Here is a 25,062-nt window from a genome sequence, read left to right as displayed (position 1 = left end):
TGAACATAGAATGTGTGCGTGGCACATATATGCAAACTGGGCAAAGAATTATAAAGGGAAAAGCCGTTAGAAGCAATTTTGGCATATAATAAAGAGCGCAAACATGGCTGATTTTAGAATAGCTAAATAGGAGTTGTTTCAGCTTGTCAAATGAAGGTTTTGAAGCATTGTTCCAAACGGAACCTAAGCATTGGTGTAGGCCTTTTTCAGCTGAAGAATTTAAGTGCTATATCATTGGCAACAACCTCAAGTGAAGTTTTCAATGACAGAGTACTAGAGGCTAGGTGCAAACCCATCATTAGCATGCTTGAAGACATACGAGTTATGGTCATTACTCGCCTCATAGACAAAGAGATAAGGCTACAAAGTGGACTAAACAATGTGGTCTCAGGATTGCAAAGAGATTGGATGATAACACAACCGGCTAGTAGGTTGCCCTTTACGCGGCACGCCATCCGACCACCACAACGACAACCAAGCACGGCTCCGACTTCCCAATTGTGAACTCGTCTTCGTCGACATACGTTGTAAGACATTATTAGTGTCCCTCTCCTTCTCCTTCTCTCCTCTCCTCTCTCCCTAGTCATGGCCCGCGTCCTCTTTCTCTCTCCTCCCGACTCCTCGTAGTCTTCGTACTCCTCCACGATCGTCGACGCCACCCCGACTAGCGCGGGCCCGGTCAAACCCGGGCCTAGCCCATTGACCGGGCCCGCGGTTCGGCCGGGGCACGGAAGCCGGAGCGCCCGTGGCCTACAGGGCCGCGGGGTTGCCGAGTTCTCTTAACAATTTTGGAAACCGGCCCCAACATCCCTTCTTCTTGGCTATCTCTCTCTCTTCTTTCTCTCCAAATTATTTAAAAAAATAAATGAATAATAACGATGATTTTTTTTTCTAAAAATTTAATTATTTAATTCCTTGAATTTTAACCCCATAAAAGTACAATTTGAACTCTAATTGCCATGCATCTGTAAAAGTGCATTGATCTCTAATTACAATGAAAATTAGGTTGTGATTCCTTGTTGGCAAAATCTCAAAGTGTATTGAAACTCAATTAAATTTAGATAAACCTAGTGTCATTTCATGAGATTCATCGTGCACAATCCCTTATTTGGCACCATTAGTCAATCTTAGACCTGTCAAAATGGGTCATGGACCTATTTCTTAACTCATATATCAGTAATTTGATCATAAATGGGCTGGTTATATTCATTAAATGTGTTATAAATGAATATAAACATAATATGAATGTTAAATGGGTCGTAAATGAGTTTACAACTATTTAAACTCAATTCATCACTCTCGCGCTCACTTCGCACTCTCATATCAGTTTGGGTTCAAGTTTTCATAAATTGAGTTAAATATGAAAGTGTTTTAACAATATAGGTCGAGTCAGGCATAAGTCATTAGATTTGTATTACATGAAAATGGGTTAAAACGGATTAAATGGGTCTATTTGGATTGGACCATTTTCGATCCGACCCACCCATTTGACAGGTCTAGTCGATCTTTTCAAAATATAGACAGATGGAATACTCGTAATCGATGATTTGTCACTCGACACTGTCAAGGCATGGTGCCATTTTAATTCAAATACTTTGCATTCACAAGAAATTGAAGAGTTTATATTGACATATTTAAACATAATCCTTCATTTATAATTTATTATTTATTATTTCAATAATTTATTTTTTGAACCTTTTAAAAATGGTTTAGGTATACACTGAAACAGCATGCGCTAAGATGTCATTATCTCAAATCACCAATTTGGGATTCCCTCTAGAACTGTAATTCTCTCATATGCTTCACTTGTTCTTCCAAAAGGTGGACAACTCTATAAGAGTCAATGTCTTCGTCGACATACGTTGAAAGACATTATTGATGCTCTCACTCCTTTGGCCAGATCTTATACCACATGTACAAGTATCATGATCAAAAGCTGAACTCCATTTATGTCTAATGTTGTATAATCTCCGAAGATAATTGTTATCCGCAGTACCCCGCCCCTCTTCCATTTCCCTCCAAGTAGATTCAAATTCTTCCTCTGATTTACATCTATAAATAAGCGCTAAGAAATATTTATCCTTAAAGTCCAACTTGTGGTAAAGATGTAGAATGTTTCGATTGGCATTTTTCCCGATGTGCCAAGTGCGTAAACGGTGCTCTAATGGCTTTTGCCATGGCTTGGTCTTAATGAGAGACATGGTTTTTGGAGCCTAATTTCCCATAGATTTCAAAAAGGCCTCAAATAAAGCAATAAATGATTCTACAGTCTCGTCCAACAAAAATGCACAGTCGAACAAAACATTCTTCCAATAATGATTAATCCCAACAAAAGGTACATGATACATGTATCATGTTATATTTGTTAGTACGATACATGATATTAAACACTAGCACATCACCGAACTAGCACATCACCAAAATAGTTGCAATCAAAGTTCGACAAGTTATCTCTTCAAAATAAATTTGTCATTCTACCATCTTAATTTACATGTAGAGTGTATGAAAACATTGGATTTTGCATTTGCATTGAATGCAAATGATTTAGAACACTTTGACAATCTCCTCCACTTACACCATCGAATCTTTTTGTCTGCAAATAATTTTGACAATCAAGCAGGTTGAAACCCAAGGTTTTACTTCCTCCTGCTTCATTTGCTAAAAACTTATATGCCATAGTTCCTCAATGTCGGCTTTACTCATGTCAACTGAAACACCCTTGCAAATATCAGATATTATTCTTCCACATCTAATCAAATCTTTTGATCTTCCGGAATAAATGCATGATTATGCTCAGAAATATACTCCAATGACCATTGCCAACAATAAATTTGATACTAGCAAGACAGTCACACCTAACTTCATACCTCACATATTTCTTTTCTTGATCAGATGAGCTGACATAATGCCCCTCACAATTACACACAAAAGTCTATCGGGTTAATTCTCCTTTACTATTTCTAAACATATTACCCTTCCTCACTCAAAATCCTTTGCCGATTGCATAGGCTGGATACTTATGGTATGCTTCAAGTTCATTTGAACAAACCATTCCTACTGCAAACTCATAATCTTTTTCAATATCACGCATTACATGCGCAAGATGAGAAGTTTCATGTTGCTACTAAAAGAACAAAAAGTAATCAATGTGGTGTTTTTACAAGCAAAATAACATCTCGTCTATTACTTACATAGTATAAGTAAAGAACTACCTCTAATTCATCCATCTGATAAATTTGCACACAAATTGATACCAAATTGGGATTAATATGACACCAAAACAGTTCCAACCAACAAGCTTCAAAGATAATTCTAGCAGGTTTAAGTTCAGTAACGACCCTACTTGATGAGAAATAGATGTATATCAATTGTTACGGATGGTCATACTCATGTATATGCTCACAAAACTATAATGTGGAGTTTAGTATCAGAAAAGACATCCAAAACAGATCGAAGCATTTGTAATTGCTTTGTACAATGTAACTCTTTTATGGTTTAGCCAGTATTCGTGGACTGATTCAACCGCAAGTATCTACACTTCAAAGACACAATTAAGACAAGGTCAAATTTCTATTTACCGTCACATCTATTGCTAAGTCGCTAACAATTAAGACACAATTAAGTCGCTAACCTTTGTATACTTATATCTATTGCTAAGCAACAAAATGACGACTAAAATAAAATTATGAAGCATGTAGCTATGAAGGCGTGCTTGCTTGTAGGCACTAAAAATTTATACGACAATGTAGTTAGTTCATATTAACCCTTCAAAAATTACACTAAATTTGGAGTAAATATGTATCTCACGAGGCTTCGTCAGAGACGCACAGCTTCATCGGAAGCAGTGACACAGTTCGTCGACGACCGAGATAGCGAGAACTACTGAGCGTCGAGGCGAAGGCATCGGCATCGACTAGGACGGAGGCGTCGAGCGATAAAGAGTGAGTCGAAGCATTGACTAGGGCGGAGGCAGAGACGTTGAGAACAACAGAGCGAGTCGAGGAGGAGTTGGAGGCATCAGCGTTGGCTACGGCTAGGTCAACGGCGTCGGCTAGGGCGGAGGCGTTGGCGTTGAGATGTATAGAGAGTCAAGGCGGAGGCATCAACTAGGGCAGAGGCGGAGGCGTCGACTAGGGTGGAGGCAGAGGCATTGGCGTTGGCTAGGGTGTGGTTCGTTAGAGGCGTGAGTTAGTTTGGAGCGTGAGTGCAGAGAGAGAGTGCATATTTGGAAGTGGAGGAGGCGTCGATGTCGTCTACTTGTTGGAGGTGTGAGTTAGTGTCGACATCGGCGTCGGAGGCGCGAGTCGGGAAGGAGCGTGAGTGTAGATCTAGATGCCGAAGCTTGGGAGAGCAAAGTAGAGAGAGGAGAGAGACAGAGAGTCTTGCTTTTTATTCAAAATTTCAGCTTTGACGTGGTAGGCTCCAGGCGACACGTGCCACCCGGTGAGCGACTTGGATTTTGCCGGCGTGGAGTATTTCGTCGAACAGCAAAGATGGCAAGAACTCGTAGAGTGTCAAGGCGGTGGCGAAGACGGCCGGACCAACTGAGCAAGTCGAAGCGGAGGCGGAGGCGTTGGCGTCGGCTAGGGAGGAGGCGTCAAGAGGTACAGAGTGAGTTGAGGCGGAGGCATTGAGACATATAGAGAATCGAGGCAGAGGTGGAGGCGTCGGATACAGCTAGAGCAACGGCGTTGCTGTCGGCTAAGACGGAGGCGTCGGCATCGAGACATATAGAGAATCGAGGCGCGGTAGAGCAAAGCGTCGGCGTCGGCAACGATGTAAGCGTCGGTGTCATCGGCAACGGAATCCACTCGTCGGAGGCGTGAGTCGGGAGGGAGCATGAGTACAGAGAGAGAGAGAGTGCAAATCTAGATGCTGAAGTTTGGGAGTGTGAAGTAGAGAGAGGAGAGAGAGAGTCTTGCTTGTTTTCAAAATTTCAGCTTTGATGCGGTAGGGCCCGGCAACACGTGTTGCCCAATGAGTGACTCGGATTTTGCCAACGTGGAATTACAGTTGCACCCAAAATTTCGTTATACAATGGCGACAGCGAGAACTGCAGAGCGTCAAGGCGGAGGCGTCGCGTCGACTAGGGCGGAGGTGGAGACTACGGGAACATCAGAGCGAGTCGAGGTGGAGGCGTTAGCGTTGGCTATGGCTAGGTTGACGGCATCAGCTTTGAGACATACAAAGAGTCATGGTGGAGGCGTCGGCTAGGGCGTGGCGGAGGTGTCGGCATGGTTTGTCGGAGGCGACGGAGTCCACTCATCGGAGGTGTGAGTTAGGAGGGAGCGTGAGTGCAAATCTGGAAGTGGCGGGGGTGTTGGCGTCGTCCACTCGTTGGAGGCATGAGTCAGCGTCGGAGGCGACAGAGTCCACTCATTCAAGGTGTGAGTCGGGAGGGAGCGTGAGTGTAGATCTAGACGCCAAAACTTGGGAGCGCAAAATAGAGAGAGTCTTGTTTTGTTTCAAAATTTCAGCTCTGACGCGGTAGGGTTCAGACGACACGTGTCGCCCAAAGAGTGACTCTAATTTTGCTAGCGTGGAATCACAGCTGCACCCAATATTTTCTCGTCGGGAGAGAACAAAGAGCAAGCGTCGTGACGCTTACGTAAAAGCTCATATTGCTGACTCGTCGTCCATCCGTACACCGTGGCGCCCACTTACTGTCCACTTCACCTCTTTTGTGTGTCTCTCTCCATCAAAGAAGGAGCAAGCACCATTCCACCCGCCGCCGGCCGCTGCCCCAGCTCACCTATGCCCGTTGCTCCGCAAGTCCTCCCACTTGCTAACACTTGTCGGCCCCCCGCCGCAGCAGTCACCCATTGCCGCCAAATTCGAACACCGCCACCAACCTAACCACTAGCCATCGCCAATAGCCCACTCGGCAACCACCAACAAGCTCAGCCCTCCACCACCATTAGCGCCTTCCAAAGAAAATTCTATGATAGCCCTCCATAACACAATTGGCCATTATATACAATACAATACAAAAATCTCAATCTCACGCAGATTTCCCTCTTCCCTCGTTTTTCTAGCGTCTTCAACCTGGACGTCCTTGTATCTGAAATTAAAGAAATATGAAGCATACACCGTCAGCATAAAAGAAATTCTACACAAGTGACCTCATATGTTCTTAATTCGAGGATTTTAACCATCAACTCTTTCGAATCAATAGTGTAAAAAACCACTTGTGTATATCTTTTTCACACCGTCGAGAGTATGCTATAAATTAATGAATTTGTTTTCCATTTTGCATATTTGCTAAACTAAAGTTGACCAAAGGCCGGATGCACCGTTTATCACAATGAAACCATCAAGAAAATCCATTTCGGAATTCTACATTTCAGCTCACCTAAGCAAGTGCCTAATACATAATAATTCTCAGGAGGGAAGCAATGTCACTGATCATCTCAATGCACAGCATTTAGCACAAGGTTTTACTTGGTGCATTGCCTTGATCTAGCAGATCCCTTCAAGGTTCTTCTGCTAAAGATGGCCCTCCAGTATGATGCTCTGATTGTAGATCTTGGGTTGCAGGTTCTTCATTTTGCGTGCTTCTGCCATGTTCAATGGGAAACATGCATTTCCGTTGTCCCTTTCGCACTATACATGCAATACTTCGACCACAATCTTTCGCAGCATATTCTGCTCAACACTCTCCTTGACAAGCTCTTCTAAGTCATCTGTATTCCCCAAAAAGTCTAACAAAACGCTGCACAGCCCTCGATGTTTACAATAGTCCAAGATGGCCTTCGTATGGATCTGATTTGACTTAACTGTCTCGACTCCTTCCAGTGATGCAATCGATTCCACACCGTTCTCTTTGCCTGTAAAGATTATAAGCTTGGAATTGACTCCTGCAGTTAGACCTGGGACTTCGAGCGTGGCATTGGAATTTCTTGTAACGTTTTCCTAATGTGGGTTACATTAATTAAGATTGTTATTACCCGCTTACGGGTCTGGTCTAATAAGTTTGGATGTAAGGTTTCTTAATTGATTAGATATGGGCCCGGCTTGTGTGGGACGAGTTCGGCCCGGCCCATTATGAGAGGGCCTGGCTGGAAACTCTATAAATAGAGCTGCGGGTCCCTCCTCCGCACCTAACTCTCTCCAATCTCTCTCAAATGCTCTCAAACTCACACTAAGGCTTAGTGAGTTGGTGAGAGGCGGTCTCATAGCGCCGGGACTTCGGGGGGTGACATGGGAGAAGACCTACGGCACCGGTTCATCGTCATTTCTGCATCCAGGCCGATGGAATCCAAATCAGGTGCACAAATTCTATCCATCCTTTTACCGTACCGTTGATATCTCGCTATGGTGATTCTAGGGCGCTCAGCCGAGCCATACGGGCCGGCCAACATGTGGTATCAGAGTCGCCATAGTCGAGAAACGGGCCGGTACTGTTCGTATGTGGTTTTGATTTTTTCATCCGTTGAATGTTAGAATAAATCACATAGATGGATAGATCGTCGCGAGACGAGAAAAATGAGTGGTCGCCGGTCACCAGGGGCCGCCGGGAGTGGTCGCACGCGACGCCACGCGCCAGGGCGTCGGAGAGCCCCGGCGGCACACGCGCGGGTGTTCCCAGGTGCGTGCAACACACGCTGTGACATCCCCGATTTCGGGCCTAGGAAGTCGAGGGCTGGAAATAAGTGGATTAGCGGGTAAGTCGAGTTGAGGGTCGGTATTGGAATGGACAGCATGATCGGAATGAGTGTACTGAGGGTTGGTCGTGGTTCGATCGAAAGATCGTCCATGAGTTGGCCTAGGGATCGACAGTGGAATGACCCCTGACTACGCAAATGATTAGAGTGATATGACCATGGAGTGATCCTTCGACCATAAGGGCCGTTAGTGGAGAGGTCCGGGATAACTGTGGATCAGTCCGGTGACGGCATACGTCGGTCGCGGGTGATACCGCACGGCCATGCCTTAGTCCGGGTGACCACGAGTTAATTCGAGTACTGGATTTCCACGAGGCTACATGACAACCGGAGGGTCGACCATGGATCGTTGATACTCGAACGTGGCCCGGTCGCAAATCGGCCACGGATCGTTGTGCCAAGTCAGGAAGGCCATGGACGAGACGTGTACCAGGCTATGTGCCTAATGGCTTAGTCGCGGCCCGAGCAAAATTGCCGGTCGCGGCGGCCAAGGCCATGTGCCCGGCCATGACCGGCCATTGTGCCGTCGCCCAGGCCACGGGCCGGCTACGTGCCTGGTCGTGCGCCTGCCATTATGCCGACCTCGTGCCACACGTCGTACCGTAAGATCCGGTCCCGATCTTGTCCCGTGTCCAAGAAATGTGGCCATGAGTCGTGCGTCGTGCCATTCCCGGGCCGATGTGCGTGTTTGGCGATGGCCAGCCGACCTCTCGCCCGTATGACTCGGTATGGTGCCCATGCGGCCGGCCAAGCACTAGGCACTTCGGCTCGTGCGGCCGGGCATCTTCTTCGGCCAGCGTCGCCGTGCGGCCGGCACGTCCCTGGCACATTGCCCGTTCGGCCCGGCCACGCGCCCGGCCATGCGCTGTACGGTCGGCCACTCGCCCGACCACGCTTGGCCCGGTCGAGACCGGCCAATTTGCCCGATGGCCCGGCCGTGTGCCCAGTTCACCCGAGAAGGCCAATTTGGGTCATTTTGGCTTGGATTGTTGTAGGACCAAGGTTGGACATTTGTGAGGGCCTTTTTACATTAAATTACATTGTAAAAGGGTATTATTGGAATTATTTTATGAGAAAACCCTCGGGAAAAGTTTGGAAATAATTATGGTGTGGGGTTCGTTTTGGACGTTATGTGCGTATTTTCGCAAGGTCCGTTTGGTTCGAACAAATTGGGATCAAATTCAACCAATTAGAGAGAACCCTAGAAGGTTTGACCTAGTCAAATCTTATCTTCATCATCATGACCTTCATTTATTGCTTGGCCTCCATTTTCAACTCACCATTATGGTCATTTATGAAGCTATTATGACCTTGCTCTTCAATAATTGATCAAAGGAGAGGGAGAGGGGACTCACGGCCAGCAAGGGAGAGGAGAGAGAAAGGAAGACTTTTTGGCCATTTTCATCATTTTCTTGACTTTGGACTTAGGTCATTAATGAAGGGATGAGGCGTGCGCTTACCTCATCGCTCCGATGACACGTGCGCATACCTCATACCCCCTGTGACATATGCGCACGCATCATCCAAAATTCCTCTATAAATAGAACCTTGTAGGAGAGATTTGGCTCACTTTTTCCCACGTGCACCAACCGGTCAAGAAATAGAGAGAGAGAGAGAGTGCCGAGATTTAGAGAGAGAGAGAAAATAAGCCGAAAGCCAAAAGAGAGAAAGAAAATCCGAGAGTTGTTCGAAACCGAGACCGTCGCCTCTCCGTTCTCTACTCTTTAGTTCTTCTTTTATCAAGTGTAAGTGAGATTTTACTACCGGGAAATGACGTTGAAATACGTTGTATCACGAGCTTTCCCCCGTTCTCGGTTCTTGGTGTTCCGATGTTGTGTTCTCTATAACAAGTTTGCCTTGTTTCGTGTTTTTGCATGTTACCTAACACGAATTAGAAACCGAGGCGCGACACATGAGGTAAACCGTGACTTAGCCATGGCCGGAATCCTTGTTTTATGCTTGCTATGCACGTTGTTGTTTGATCGGCCACGGAGGCCGGTACGGTAAGATTGTTTTGTGCAATGGCGATTGATATGTCATCGCCTGTTAGTAAAATTTTACTTGCTGAGTCTCCTCGACTCACTCCCCGTTGTTTCCTCTTTTTCAGGTCCGTAAGAATGGCGTCACCCCCTGCCCTGTTTGGCAATCTGGTCGAGATGAGAGCCGAGCTCCTGATGGTGATCGATGCCCGTGAGAACCGCGCCTACCGCAGGATTACAACCTACGTGATGGTTGACGAAGGTCGGGTAGACCTTGTCCCGCACCGGTACGTGGCTTGGTATCGCTTAGCCGACGGGGATTGGGTCGGCCCTCTTCGTGGATTTAATAGTCCTTTCAGTGGCATGGGCGGTTCGACTCCGGGATCGGCCATGGGCAGGGCGTGAGGACGGCCGTACGGACGAGGGCGGGGAGGAGCAAGCGAGGACGAGGAGATAGTAGCTGTAGAGAAGCTAAGGACCCAAGCCAAAATTTTGTTGTGCATATGGCTTGTTTGTTTTCGGAAGTGCCTTTGAAATAGGCATGTGAAAAATATCGTTTAAGGCTTGTTTGCCCGAAGTAGGGCATGTAAATAAGCACGAGAACATCATGTAAATACAACGTGCACCGTTTGCCTTTATTGCTTGGTTTTGTCTCGTTGAATTGCTTCCGCATGCTTTTGATATTTAAAATCAACGGGACGTTCTAACAATGATTTATGCTTCACGGGCTCGTTCCAATCATGGTCGGTCAACAAGTATCGATCGTAAGTGGTTCGGGACGTGACAGCAGGGTTGGTTTTGGTATCAGAGCAGGTTTTCCCTTCAGTAGGTGCAGTTCGTGACGACTTGCAATTGGACGATCCGATGAGGGCGGGGAGTAACGCCGAGGTCCTAAGACCTGATCATTGAGCGGTCTCTTAGGAGGTGGCGCTGGGGTCACGAATACCTGATCATTATGCGGCTTCTGACCGAGGTGGCGCCGGGGCAGGTAGCCTGATCATTGTGCGGCCTTTGGAAAGAAGTGGCGCCGGGGTACAAAAATATACCACCTGATCATTGAGCGGCTTCTGAAAGGAAGTGGCGCCGGGGTGAAGGGCCTGATCTTTGAGCAACTCCTGGCAGGCTTCTAGGACGGCTAAAGAACAAGAATTTCCGAACTGTGCACCGAAAAGTGGAAAACGGTTCTGAACACCAAGCGGTAAGAAATGCCTAGAGTGTTAAGGTGCGCTGAAGTGGGGTAGTTAGCCAGGAAACACCCCATGCATGTGATTGTATGACTGTGCACCTGATTGATTGGTAAGTAGGCCTTTGATTGCTGAAATTTGATTGCTGACACGTTCTTGCGCTGTAGAAAAGCCTTAGTCGCTTACCAAAGGCAGTATGAGTGCTCCGGACTCGACCTCGACCTCAAAAGGAAAGTCTAAGCAAGATCCCCGAATAGACGGAATTTTGCAGGCTCTTGCGACCGTAGGAGAATTGCTGGGGCAGCAAGTACAACAAGCACAGCAACGACTGCCTATTGCTGAGAATGCAGCGGCGGCGAATGGAAATGGGAATGGTGACCGAACAATGCATGGATTGGTCGAGCAGTTTTTGAAGCTGCGACCCCCGAAATTTGCTGGAACTGGAGATCCCGAAGAGGCAGAATCCTGGATCGATGAGTTACAGAAAGCGTTTGAACTACTGCGATGTTCTGAGGAAGACAAAGTCACCTTAGCAGCCTATCAACTGCAAGGGAACGCCAGTTATTGGTGGAAAGCAACTAAGGAAACTGTATTCCCCGAAAATACTGCGGTAAACTGGAATGCTTTCATTGAGGCATTCAACGGAAAGTATTTTCCGAGTGTGCTCGTGATCGTAAAATGAAAGAATTCCTACAACTCCAGCACGGAAATATGACGGTGGACCAGTATGAAGCAAGGTTCGCCCAGTTGTCAAGGTACGCTCCTAGACTTATCGAAAATCCCGTCGACAAGGCGAAACGATTCCGTGATGGTCTCAAACCTGACATCCGGAGTCAGTTAGTGCCTCTGAACCTGAAAGATTATAATGAATTATATGAACGAGCTCAACTGATCGAGAAGGATTTGCTGGAAAGGGTCCCTTCGACGCGACCCTATTATTCTACTCCCCGAATAGATCAATGTTCGGGCAAGAGGCCAGTGATAAGGGGGAAACGTCCTTTTGTTTCCACCAAGAAGCGGAATTTCCAGCAACCAGCCAATGTTTCTGGAAATACTTGTTCTGTTTGTGGACGACAGCATGGCGATGCCCCGTGCCCCGTTCGTACGGGAGCGTGCTTCGGGTGTGGCCAACAAGGTCACATGGTTAGGGGCCGGCCCACAACGGCGACGTGAATATACCTATGCGGCAAAGACAAGCGACAACACCAACCGGAGTTCAACCTCGTGCTAACAAGCGGTGATCGTCCTCCGGCTCAAGGACGAATATATGCACTTACTCAAGAGGACGCGGAAAACTCCGACGCAGTGATCACAGGTACGGTTTTCCTCAATAACCGTGCTGCATATGCGTTAATTGATACAGGAGCTACACATTCATTCGTATCTAGCCAATTTGTGCGTTTGGCCAAACTTGAGGTGAAACCGTTAGAAAATGCACTTAGTATTTCTACTCCAATGAAAAATGAAGTAAAGGCTACCCTAGGATGTCAAGGGTGTAAAATGATTATAGGCGGACTTGTGGATGTTATAAATCTTGCAGTACTGTCCATGTATGATTTTGATATTATCGTTGGTATGGATTGGCTTAGTAGACAACGAGCCAATATAGACTGTTATAGTAAAGTAATTCAGTTTCATCCCCCTGATCGCCCCTGCTATACATTCGTGGGAAATGGAGGAGGACCTTCTGCTCTTCTAATTTCTGCTGTAGAAGCAACCCGACTATTGCAGAAAGGTTGTCAAGGATTTCTGGCAACAGTAGAGAATATAGTAAAGGAAGACCAATTAAAGCTGGAAGATATCCTAGTGGTACAGGAATTTCTGGATATTTTTCCAAAAGAATTGCCAGGCTTACCTCCAGAACGTGAGATTGAGTTTACTATCGAAGTCGCCCGACAGACGAGAACTTTTTCCAAGGCTCCTACGAATATCTTTGGCCCGAGTTAAAAGAGCTCAAGGTACAACTGCAGGAATTACTTGATAAAGGCTTCGTCGGTCCAAGTGCATCCCCCTGGGGTGCACCCATATTGTTCGTGAAAAAGAAAGACATTCATTGCGATTATGTATCGATTATCGACAATTAAATCGGGTTACTATCAAAAATAAGTATCCATTACCGAGAATTGATGATTTATTTGATCAACTCCAAGGAGCATCTGTGTTTTCGAAGATCGATCTAAGGTCGGGATATCATCAACTGAGAATCAAGAGGGAGATATTCCAAAGACGGCGTTCCGAACCCAATACGGCCATTATGAATTCACAGTTATGCCATTCGGTTTGACGAATGCTCCAGCTGCCTTTATGGATCTAATGAACCGAGTGTTCAAGCCATACTTGGACCGTTTCGTCATAGTTTTTATCGACGACATCCTCATATACTCGAAGAATTCGACTGAACATGAGCAACATCTGAGACTCGTACTTCAGACGCTCAGGGAACACTCACTCTATGCAAAATTTAGCAAATGCGAGTTCTGGTTATCTCGCGTGGTATTTCTTGGCCATGTGATTTCGGGAGATGGCATATCAGTGGATCCATCCAAAATTGAAGCGGTAGTTAATTGGCCAAGACCAACGGCCCATCCTTGAAGTTCGAAGTTTCTTGGGTTTGGCGGGATACTACGGAAGGTTAGGTGGAACGATTCTCTAGCATCGCTATTCCCTTATACGCGATTGCTAAAGAAAGAAATGAAGTTCGAATGGAATGACAAATGCGAGCGAAGCTTCCAAGAATTGAAGCAAAGGCTGACGACTGCTCCTATTTTGACTATACCTAAAGGACCAGGAGGGTTTGAAATATACAGCGACGCCTCTCACAAGGGGCTAGGCTATGTATTGATGCAGGATGGCAAAGTGGTGGCTTATGCGTCAAGACAACTAAGGCCACACGAGTTGAATTATCCCACTCATGACTTAGAACTTGCTGCAATCGTGTTTGCTTTGAAAATATGGCGACACCATCTATACGGAGAAAAGTTTGCGATTTATACGAACCATCAGAGTCTGAAATATTTATTTTCGCAGAAGGAGCTGAACATGAGACAAAGGCGATGGATGGAACTTCTCAAAGATTATGACTGCGAGATATTGTACCATCCTGGCAAAGCAAACAAAGTTGCCGATGCCCTTAGCCGAAAATCGGCCATCGCTCATTTGATGGTCAAGGAATGGACCTTACTAGAGGAAGCTCGGGACTTAGATTTCAAACTGGAAGTTGGATGTCATCAGAATTTACTAGCTGCTCTTAGAATCGAGCCGGACATCGTGGTGAAAATCAAGGCGTTACAACAAATGGACCCGGATATTCATAAGGTCCGAAAGGAAGTAGCAGAAAGGAAGAAATCCAATTTCCATGTGACGGACGACGAAATCTTGAAGTTTAACGGACGTCTATGCGTGCCAAAGGATGAACAACTCAAGGAAGAGATCTTAACCGAAGCTCACAAAAGCAGTTACAGTATCCATCCGGGCAGTACTAAAATGTACCAGAATTTGCGACAACATTTCTGATGGAACGGCATAAAGACGGACATAGCCAAACATGTGGCTAAATGCTTGACGTGTCAACAAATCAAGGCTCAACATTGCAAGCCAGGCGGATTATTACAACCATTAGAAATTCCTGAATGGAAATGGGAGCACATCACGATGGAATTCGTAATGGGATTACCGAGAAGTCAAAGAGGAAACGATTCAATATGGGTGATCGTTGATCGACTGACAAAATCGGCTCATTTTCTTCCCGTGAGAAAGGATCTTCCATTGGAAGACCATGCCGAGTTATATGTTCGACATATTGTGCGATTACACGGAGTTCCAATAACAATCACATCGGATCGAGATCCAAAGTTTACTTCAAGTTTTTAGCGAAGTCTCCAAACTGCTATGGGAACCAAACTACAATACAGTACAGCTTATCATCCGCAAACGGATGGCCAAACAGAAAGAACGATCCAGACCCTTGAGGATATGTTGCGAGCATGCGTCATGGATTTCAAGGGAAGTTGGGATGAGCATTTACATCTCATTGGATTTGCATACAACAACAGCTACCAGCAAAGTATCGGGATGGCACCATTCGCGGCATTATACGGTCGAGCTTGCAGAACTCCAGTATGTTGGGATGAGGTCGGGGAAAAGAAGGTCACGGGTCCAGAGCTAGTACAACTCACCAATGAGATCGTGCAAGTGGTTAGGGATAAATTGCAAACTGCCCAAAGCCGACAGAAAAGTTACGCTGACAGGCGTAGGAAGCCTCTAGAGTTTCAAGTAGGTGACCATGTATTTCTCAAAGTATCACCCATGAGGGGTGTGTCGCGTTTTGGGAAGAAAGGTAAGTTAAGCCCCAGGTACGTCGGACCTTTTGAAATTCTAGAAAGAATAGGGAATTTGGCTTATCGGTTGGCACTGCCACCAAAACTTGCTCAGGTGCATGACGTGTTCCATGTATCTATGTTGAGAAAGTATGAACCCGATCCGGCACATGTGCTGAATTTCAACGAGGTCGAATTGGACAGCAGAGTGTCCTATGTTGAGGAGCCGGTGCAGATCGTGGATCGTAAAGAGCAAATGTTGAGGAATAAAACTGTTCCCGTAGTAAAGGTCCTATGGCGACACCAGGGCGTAGAAGAAGCTACCTGGGAAGGTGAGGAAATCATGAAGCGGCAGTATCCGCACTTATTTGAGGAACCAGGTACGTGTCTAAATTTCGAGGACGAAATTTTATTAGAGGGGAGAATTGTGACATCCCCGATTTCGGGCCTAGGAAGTCGAGGGCTGGAAATAAGTGGATTAGCGGGTAAGTCGAGTTGAAGGTCGGTATTGGAATGGACAGCATGATCGGAATGAGTGTACTGAGGGTTGGTCGTGGTTCGATCGAAAGATCGTCCATGAGTTGGCCTAGGGATCGACAGTGGAATGACCCCTGACTACGCAAATGATTAGAGTGATATGACCATGGGGTGATCCTTCGACCATAAGGGCCGTTAGTGGAGCGGTCCGGGATAACTGTGGATCAGTCCGGTGACGGCATATGTCGGTCGCGGGTGATACCGCACGGCCATTCCTTAGTCCCGGGTGACCACGAGTTAATTCCGGCGAGTTAATTCCGGGGTACCGGATTTCCACGAGGCTACATGACAACCGAGGGTCGACCATGGATCGTTGATACTCGAACGTGGCCCGATCGCAAATCGGCCACGGATCGTTGTGCCAAGTCAGGAAGGCCATGGACGAGACGTGTACCAGGCTATGTGCATAATGGCTTAGTCGCGGCCCGAGCAAAATTGCCGGTTGCGGCGGCCAAGGCCATGTGCCCGGCCATGACCGGCCATTGTGCCCGTCAGCCAGGCCACGGACCGGCTACGTGCTCGGTCGTGCGCCTGCCATTGTGCCCGACCCTCGTGCCACACGTCGTACCCGTAAGATCCGGTCCCGATCTTGTCCCGTGTCCAAGAAATGTGGCCATGAGTCGTGCGTCGTGCCATTCCCGGGCCGATGTGCGTGTTTGGCCGTGAACCGACCTCTCGCCCGTATGACTCGGTATGGTGCCCATGCGGCCGGCCAAGCACTAGGCACGTCGCTCGTGCGGCCAGGCATGCCGCTCGGCGCGTCGCCCGGCACGTCGCCTGGCACATTGCCCGTTCGGCCCGGCCACGCGCCCGGCCATGCGCCTGTACGGTCGGCCACTCGCCCGGCCACTGGCCCGGTCAGACCGGCCAATTTGCCCGATGGCCCGGCCGTGTGCCCAGTTCACCCGAGAAGGCCAATTTGGGTCATTTTGGCTTGGATTGTTGTAGGACCAAGGTTGGACATTTGTGAGGGCCTTTTTACATTAAATTACATTGTAAAAGGGTATTATTGGAATTATTTTATGAGAAAACCCTCGGGAAAAGTTTGGAAATAATTATGGTGCGGGGTTCGTTTTGGACGTTATGTGCATATTTTCGCAAGGTCCGTTTGGTCCGAACAAATTGGGATCAAATTCAGCCAATTAGAGAGAGCCTTTGAAGGTTTGACCTAGTCAAATCTTATCTTCATCATCATGACCTTCATTTATTGCATGGCCTCCATTTTCAACTCACCATTATGGCCATTTATGAAGCTATTATGACCTTACTCTTCAATAATTGATCAAAGGAGAGGGAGAGGGGACTCACGGCCAGCAAGGGAGAGGAGAGAGAAAGGAAGACTTTTTGGCCATTTTCATCATTTTCTTGACTTTGGACTTAGGTCATTAATGAAGGGATGAGGCGTGCGCTTACCTCATCGCTCCGATGACACGTGCGCATACCTCATACCCCCTGTGACATATGCGCACGCATCATCCAAAATTCCTCTATAAATAGAACCTTGTAGGAGAGATTTGGCTCACTTTTTCCCACGTGCACCAACCGGTCAAGAAATAGAGAGAGAGAGAGAGTGCCGATATTTAGAGAGAGAGAAAATAAGCCGAAAGCCAAAAGAGAGAAAGAAAATCCGAGAGTTGTTCGAAACCAAGACCGTCGCCTCTCCGTTCTCTACTCTTTAGTTCTTGTTTTATCAAGTGTAAGTGAGATTTTACTACCGGGAAATGATGTTGAAATACGTTGTATCACGAGCTTTCCCCGTTCTCGGTTCTTGGTGTTCCGATGTTGTGTTCTCTATAACAAGTTTGCCTTGTTTCGTGTTTTTGCATGTTACCTAACACGAATTAGAAACCGAGGCGCGACACATGAGGTAAACCGTGACTTAGCCATGGCCGGAATCCTTGTTTTATGCTTGCTATGCACGTCGTTGTTTGATCGGCCACGGAGGCCGGTACGGTAAGATTGTTTCATGCAATGGCGATTGATATGTCCTCGCCTGTTAGTAAAATTTTACTTGCTGAGTCTCCTCGACTCACTCCTCGTGGTTTCCTCTTTTTCAGGTCCGTAAGAATGGCGTCACCCCCGGCCCTGTTTGGCAATCCGGTCGAGATGAGAGCCGAGCTCCTGACGGTGATCGATGCCCGTGAGAATCGCGCCTACCGCAGGATTACAACCTACGTGATGGTTGACGAAGGTCGGGTAGACCTTGTCCCGCACCCGTACGTGGCTTGGTATCGCTTAGCCGACGGGGATTGGGTCGGCCCTCTTCGTGGATTTAATAGTCCTTTCAGTGGCATGGGCGGTTCGACTCCGGGATCGGCCATGGGCAGGGCGTGAGGACGGCCGTACGGACGAGGGCGGGGAGGAGCGAGCGAGGACGAGGAGATAGTAGCTGTAGAGAAGCTAAGGACCCAAGCCAAAATTTTGTTGTGCATATGGCTTGTTTGTTTTCGGAAGTGCCTTTGAAATAGGCATGTGAAAAATATCGTTTAAGGCTTGTTTGCCCGAAGTAGGGTATGTAAATAAGCACGAGAACATCATGTAAATACAATGTGCACCGTTTGCCTTTATTGCTTGGTTTTGTCTCGTTGAATTGCTTCCGCATGCTTTTCATATTTAAAATCAACGGGACGTTCTAACAATGATTTATGCTTCACGGGCTCGTTCTAATCATGGTCGGTCAACAAGTATCGACCGTAAGTGGTTCGGGACTTGACACATGCGCTAGGGTTTCCGCGAGCAGGGTCGATCCGGCTGACCCGACCCGACTCCGGACCCGACCCGTTGACCGAACCGGTCAACCGATCAGACCGGTAAGCGGTCAGACTGGTCGGACTGGCCTTTTTGGCCGGCTTAGGTGCCGGCGCGTGAGGCCAATGCGCCGCACCTTCAGGAGGCGCGTGAGGGCGCGATCGGCCTCTATTTGGAGCGTGCAAGGTACCGGCGTGCTCGTATAAAGATTCTCTACACTATGGTATATTTATTTTGCATGTTTGATACTTTTAAGGATGTGAAAATACATACGAAACCCTATATACGTGTATTTTTAGGGTATATTTTCGTATTTTCCTGTATTTCTCTATGGTTTAAGAGATACAGATTAAATCTTATACGTATATGATGACATAAGGACGTGTAGATCATGTTTCATTGATAGTATGTATAAGGTTCGGCATATATCAATGTATAAAGCAATGTAATTAGCATGGTATGTAATTTTAGAGACATTGCCCATGTCTTCCAGTCTAGAATTACATCTATATAGTATATGTGAGACATAAAGTTTATATTCTTAGTATGAGAGAGTTTCAATGATTCAATTTGGTAGTGACCGCCAAAGTGGCACACTTGATTGAGTTTGAGAAATATCAGTCTCGTATTGTTAGGATGTCTCCTGTTCTAATGTGTTATTATACTTCCAAAGGAGGTAATTATGTATTGGTTCTTGGAGGGATGCATATATAGCATGCGTGAGAAATGACTGATCCTAGTGGTTCATACGCCCAAAGGTGGTGAATTCATAAAAGATTGGAATATATTCTCATGGCCGTTGTAATGTAGAGGGTATACAATTGCATATCATGTATTCTGCCCAAAGGTGATTATATGATGATGTGTGTAACTCTCAGGAAAGTACTCACATGATGCTGATTATAGATATTGCTTGTTTTTAACAGTCACCTTCTCCCTGAACGGCAACTCCATAAGTATTGAGGTTCTCACTGATTCAAACTTTAAGAAATGGAAAGAGGATTTTCTGTTTGGTATGGAGCTGGCAGATATTCATATTGCTATTGCTGAGGATAAGCCAGCAGATGTCACTGCTGATCTAGTAACTCATTCATATGTAATTTCTTGTCCTCAATCAGATATGTGGGTGGATGCAATGAAAGACGAGATTTAGTCTATGAGATATAATGGTGTTTGGGAGCTTGTTGAATTACCTAAAGATTTCAAGCCCATTAGTTGCAAATGGGTATACAAGACTCAAAAGAGACTCCAAAGGAAAGATTGAGAAATTCAAAGCCAGACTGGTAGCCAAGGGTTTCACTCAAAGAGAAGGAGTAAACTATGAGGCGACTTTTTCACCAGTATCTTCTAAGTATTCTTTCAGAGTGATCATGGCATTGGTAGCTCATTTTGATATGGAATTACACCAGATGGATGTTAAGACTGCCTTTTTAAATGGAGACCTTGATGAGGAAGTCTATATGGTGTAACCCGAAGGTTTTGTAGCTGATGATTCAGGTGAGCTTGTGTGTAGATTGAAGAAATCTATTTATGGCCTTAAGCAAGCTTCTAGACAATGGTATTTGAAGTTTCATAATGTTGTCACTTCATTAGGTTTTGTTGAGAACAAATTGGATCAGTGTATATACAACAAGGTCAGTGGGAGGAAATTTATTTTTCTCATACTCTATGTAGATGACATCTTGCTTGCGAGTAGTGATATTGGATTACTACATGAGACAAAGCGAATGTTGTCGAAGGATTTTGACATGAAGGACCTTGATAAGGCGTCTTTTGTCCTAGGCATTGAGATCCATAGGGATCGTTCTCGCCAAGTATTGGGTTTATCTCAGAGAACATATGTTAATCGTATTCTGGAAAGATTCAGTATGCAGGACTGCAAGTCAGGAATTGCTCCTATCATAAAGGGTGATAAACTGAGTCTGGCACAGTGTTCTCATACGGATGTTGAGAAAACCCAAATGAAGGATGTACCTTATGCTAGTGCACTTGGAAGTATCATGTATGCTCAAGTTTGCACTAGGCCAGACATTGCTTTTGCAACAGGACTTCTAGGCAGATATCAGTCAAATCCAGGACACGATCACTGGGTTGCTACCAAGAAGGTTTTGAGGTACTTAAAGAGGACAAAAGACTATATGCTGATCTACAGACATGTTCAAGACCTACAGCTGGTAGGGTATTCGGATTCAGACTTTGCTAGCTGTCAGGATGAAAGGAAGTCGAGAACGAGTTACATCTTTAAGTTAGCAGGAGGTGCAGTATCATGGAAAAGTGAGAAACAGAAATCAATGACATCCTCTACCATGCAAGCGGAGTTTGTAGCATGCTTTTTGGCCGCTACTCAGGCAATTGGCTCCGAAACCTCATTAGGGAGTTGACCGTATTTGATTTTGTGGATCGGCCCATATAGTTGTATTGTGACAATAACTCTGCAGTGTTGTTTGTTAACAACAACAGAGGACTCAAGGGGTCTAAGCATATGGAGGTCAAGTACTTACCATAAAGGAAAAAGTTAGGGATGGTGACATTTCAGTAGAGCACATTTCCACAGATGATATGGTAGTAGATCCACTAATTAAAGGCCTTCGCCCTTATATTTTTGAACGACATGTCGTTAGCATGGGCTTAGGAGTATCATGGGATACTGTTGTTTAGTGGGAGCTGTTTTTTAATTTATGCTCTAATAAAGTTTACATCTGTGTTCTGTTACTCTTTGTAACATTTTGGATGTGTATCAACTCATTTGCATTCAATAAGGTGTTTCTAAATGCATTATTGTCATGTTAAATACACATATAAGGTGAAAATCTTAAGGTACTGTGTAAACCTTGAGTAAAGGCTATGGGCATTCAGTTATTGGCCTTAAGGATATGTCTTATTACACATAAAGTAATGTTAACAATAAGGATAAGACATATGTAGGTTCATTGGAACCATAAAGATATTCTCTAGTGACACATCAGGTTTTTGTGACACTTAAGGAAAGAGAATGAGGACTGACAAAGGGGATGACACATGAGGTATCACTCTTTATGAGGTGTCATCCGTTTGCCACTACAACCATATCGAATCCATATCGATAAAGTCTAAGACACTTGTGACCATGGAAGGCTCTGGCGTGATTACATGTACGATTACCGCCATGTGATTACGATATTTGAAACTTTGTAAAAAAAAAAAAAAAAAAAAATTTTATAAAAAAAAAAAATTAAATTTTTTTATTTTAATTTTATTTTTTTTTTTTTTTTTATTTTTATATAATTGCTACTATCCGAAGAGGTTGATTAGCACCAGGTTCTTGGGAATTGGGAAGTGCCGGCTTATCAGATAATGAGGTTGAAGAGAGTATGACTGCATCATATTCCTGCAGTAACTTGGAGTAGTACCCACCGGAGTCGATGGCTCCTTCACCAAGATGATCTGAGACTTGACCATTAAGGGAGATGGAGTACCTAGAAGTCATAGAAACTATTTTAGTTGCTTGTTTCAAACAGTTCAATTCCAGTATCGATTAAAGATACTTTCTCCCTTGCACGTGCGAATTGGCGCATCTTCAATTCTGATGAATTATATAAAAAAGTATCTATATGTACTGAAGCAACTTTGACCAAAATTTCTGTCACAAGCAGCTGAAAGGTACATTGATAAGCATGAGTTACTTGTATCCATGCACGACCATTTATCTCGACATGAAGATCGACATTTTGCACTTCAAATACAACAGCAAACTGCAGAAAGTTCACCTAAGAGCGATAAGGGCTTTCCAATGAGCATCAGATGGATATAGGCCTCATTGAGCTTCTTGCACAGCGCTTCCTCCACACCGACAGTCACCTCGATCCCCACAGCTCTTAATCTATCAACACCTTTTGAAGCCACAATTGGATTAGGATCTAGCATCCCAATTACCACCTTTCTTACTTTGGCTCTGATCAGGGCTTCCGTACACGGTGGAGTCCTTCCATAATGGTCACATGGTTCCAGGCTCACGTAAGCAGTTGCATTCTCCACCAAATCCCCAGCATCTCTCAAAGCAAACACCTGCATGTGGGTATTGTGATGCGACTAGTTTATAAGGTCAAAAATTCTTAACCTAAATCGCGGTTTCACAAAAGTTTTCATTATTCCATAGAATAAAAGGGAAGGATACAAGACCAACCAAGTGAAGCATTTTCATAACTTAACCAGTTCAATATACTTGGGATATTCTGCAGGGAACTTAATATATTTTCTTTTCAATACTAGCAGGCATCCCGGAACCCTATAATGTTCAACTTTAGAACAGCAAAAGAGAATTCTCATCATCAATTAAAATGTGAACAAGCAGCATCGATATCTCAATTTCCTCGGCTGTGACCTAGGTAAAGTCACGGGAGAGCTAAACTCCGGCCTGAGGGGAACTACCCTGTGTTCCTGTCACCTACTTGGAAGGTGGGGGAATGAAGCTTCAAGCCTAGTGGTCACAATTGGACAGTCCCAACACCATCTTCTCCAGCCACCAAAAGAAAAATACCAGCCAAAACACAATGCAATGTCCTCTAAACGGAGGTAAAGTGAAGTTCCATTCCACCTAGTTATTAGGCAACTAAAGATAGAGGGTGAAACATTAACGTGAGCGAATTGAACTGACCTCAGCATGAGGCTGACCAGCTTTAGGATTGAATCCTTCGCCGACGATCTTTCCATCCTTGACAATTACACATCCCACCATAGGATTGGGGCTTGTACAGCCAAACGCTGTCCTCGCAAGCTCCACGCACCTCCTCATGTAAAAACTGTCATCATGTTCTGCCATTCCACATTGAACTCTAACTGACTGGCTGCTTTTTTCCAAACCCATGAGTGGCCGAGACAACTTTCCGGATGAAGTGTACAATCTAGCAACAGAACCCGAGTTGTATCCAAGTTTAATGGGTGGATGCCACAGTGAAGTAGTACAAGCGAAGAAATGCGCAGAAGGTGGCAAATCAGAAGGAGTGAGAGGATTAGGAAAAGAGAGTTCTAACAACTGCATGTGTTTTACTTCCCCTGAATATGCTGAGATGAGAAAGGCAAAACTTAGAGGCGATCTAAGGGGACTAAAGGTAACATAGTGTCGTCACGGATTGTCTTCTTTGTTGGACTCTTTAAAAGAAGATGTATGCTAATACAGAAGCTTTGGTAGGAAGCAGAAAGCTGATGGTGGTAAGTACACTAATCTTTCTACCATAGAAAATCATCAAGAGTGACCCATTCTTTGTCCACTAGGCATCATCGCGCTGTCAAAGAGAGAGATACGCGCAGAGAAAGCAGAAGCTAATCGGATGAGAAGGGTTTTTAAAAGGGATAAGGCAAGCACTTTTGAAAGGCACGGCCAAAGTAGTCGCAGCTGTGCTCTCTCTCCCAAGCATTTTGCTCAAGTAGTCATAGCCCAGAAATGACATTTTGGCTTTACATGCATTGAATCTTTTAAGTAAGAATGACGCATTGGTTTTACATGCGTTGAATCTGTAGTTAGAGAAATTTAGGGGCTAATCACTGTAATTTTGTTGACTATATATGGTCAAAGATTGGGACAAATTCAAAGCATTTCCTGATCGTGGAAGAGCACTTCTGATATTTATGAAAGTTAGATACATGTCTCCTTCATCTATCTCTTTTTCTTTTGCTTATTTTTTTCTTTTTACTTAATTATATCCATTTTTTATTCCCTTCCATCATTTCTTTAAGTCCCATAGTTTGACCCCATAGAATCTGAACCCAATTTTTCATAGAAACTAAGAGCAATTATTTGTATTTCACCAAATAAAAAATATATAAATAGTCCTTGAATTGTCGTCCCTAAAATTTTAATTTATTTAATTTGATCCCTGAACTATTTATAAAATATTCAATCTAATCCATAGTCTATATAAATATGTTTAATGTCATCATTCCATTAATTTAAGTTAACAAAATATGCTAATGTGGCTTCTAATCCGTTAAATTTGAACGGTAGACCGAAAAAAAATTTATGTGTGGTTTATCCACGTAAGATATTCAAATGGAACATTTACCAATAATTCTACAACCACGTTGAATATATTAAAAGTACAATAATGACATTGCACCAAAGTTCATGATCCATTTTTGTCATTTCCCTGTAATAAAACCTAAGTACAAATGGGAAAAGAATTTAACTCATACTATGAAATTGTATCTTTGAATTATGTTATGATGATTGCATACTTTGTAACGAAATTATTTTACATCAAAATTGTTATTTTCACAATAATATCAAGAGATAAGTGCACTCGAAGTCCTAAAATTTATCACGAAAGTTCAATTAAATCCTAAAACTTGTTAAACTAGTGCAATCAAATCCTTCCATGAACTCCGCCCAATTTGGCTAAATGAAAATGTCGACGTGACTTTTTTATTATCTTCTCTCTCCTATGTGAATAATGCCAAAACGACGTCGTTTTGGTCCAAATATAATTTTTTGGTTTAAATATTATTTATATTAAAACAAAAAATACATTAAATTAAAAAAAAAAAAAGAAGAAGGAAGGAAAGCTAAACCGCAGCCCTTGCCTGGTTTTCTTTCCTTTTTTATATATATTTTTAAAGTCAGCTTATTTTTTAATATAATTTAAATAATTAAAAAATCAAA

General features: G+C 44.6%; 1 protein-coding gene and 1 pseudogene across 1 annotated transcript; one reads left to right on the top strand and one right to left on the bottom strand.

The window, feature by feature from the left end:
• Nucleotides 1-11,023: 11,023 nt before the first annotated feature.
• Nucleotides 11,024-17,745, top strand: LOC130140450 (uncharacterized; annotated as a pseudogene).
• A 3,939-nt stretch (nucleotides 17,746-21,684) lies between these two features.
• Nucleotides 21,685-23,763, bottom strand: LOC115662337 (riboflavin biosynthesis protein PYRD, chloroplastic-like). The gene is made up of 3 exons (XM_056319826.1): nucleotides 23,062-23,763; nucleotides 22,175-22,472; nucleotides 21,685-21,899 (listed from the first exon to the last, which is right to left on the bottom strand). The coding sequence occupies exons 1-3, from the start codon at nucleotides 23,443-23,445 to the stop codon at nucleotides 21,685-21,687; spliced, it is 897 nt and encodes a 298-aa protein (XP_056175801.1). The 5' UTR covers nucleotides 23,446-23,763.
• Between the last annotated feature and the right edge of the window lie 1,299 nt (nucleotides 23,764-25,062).

This window comes from Syzygium oleosum, unplaced genomic scaffold (genome assembly GCF_021117445.2).
Source record: "Syzygium oleosum isolate NSW1041296 unplaced genomic scaffold, Sole_v2.1 Sole_v2.18, whole genome shotgun sequence".
NCBI lineage: Eukaryota > Viridiplantae > Streptophyta > Magnoliopsida > Myrtales > Myrtaceae > Syzygium > Syzygium oleosum.
Note: the sequence above shows the minus strand (reverse complement) of the source record. Positions and strands in the feature narration are given on the sequence as shown.

Bases quoted from the DNA above. Each gene is read 5' to 3' on its own strand.
- LOC115662337 (XM_056319826.1), bottom strand. From the start codon at position 23,445: ATGCAGTTGTTAGAACTCTCTTTTCCTAATCCTCTCACTCCTTCTGAT. The intron at 22,473-23,061 runs GTCAGTTCAATT...ACCCACATGCAG, and splicing joins CTGGTCAGCCTCATGCTGAG to GTGTTTGCTTTGAGAGATGC. The intron at 21,900-22,174 runs GTGAACTTTCTG...CAACTAAAATAG, and splicing joins AAAGCCCTTATCGCTCTTAG to TTTCTATGACTTCTAGGTAC.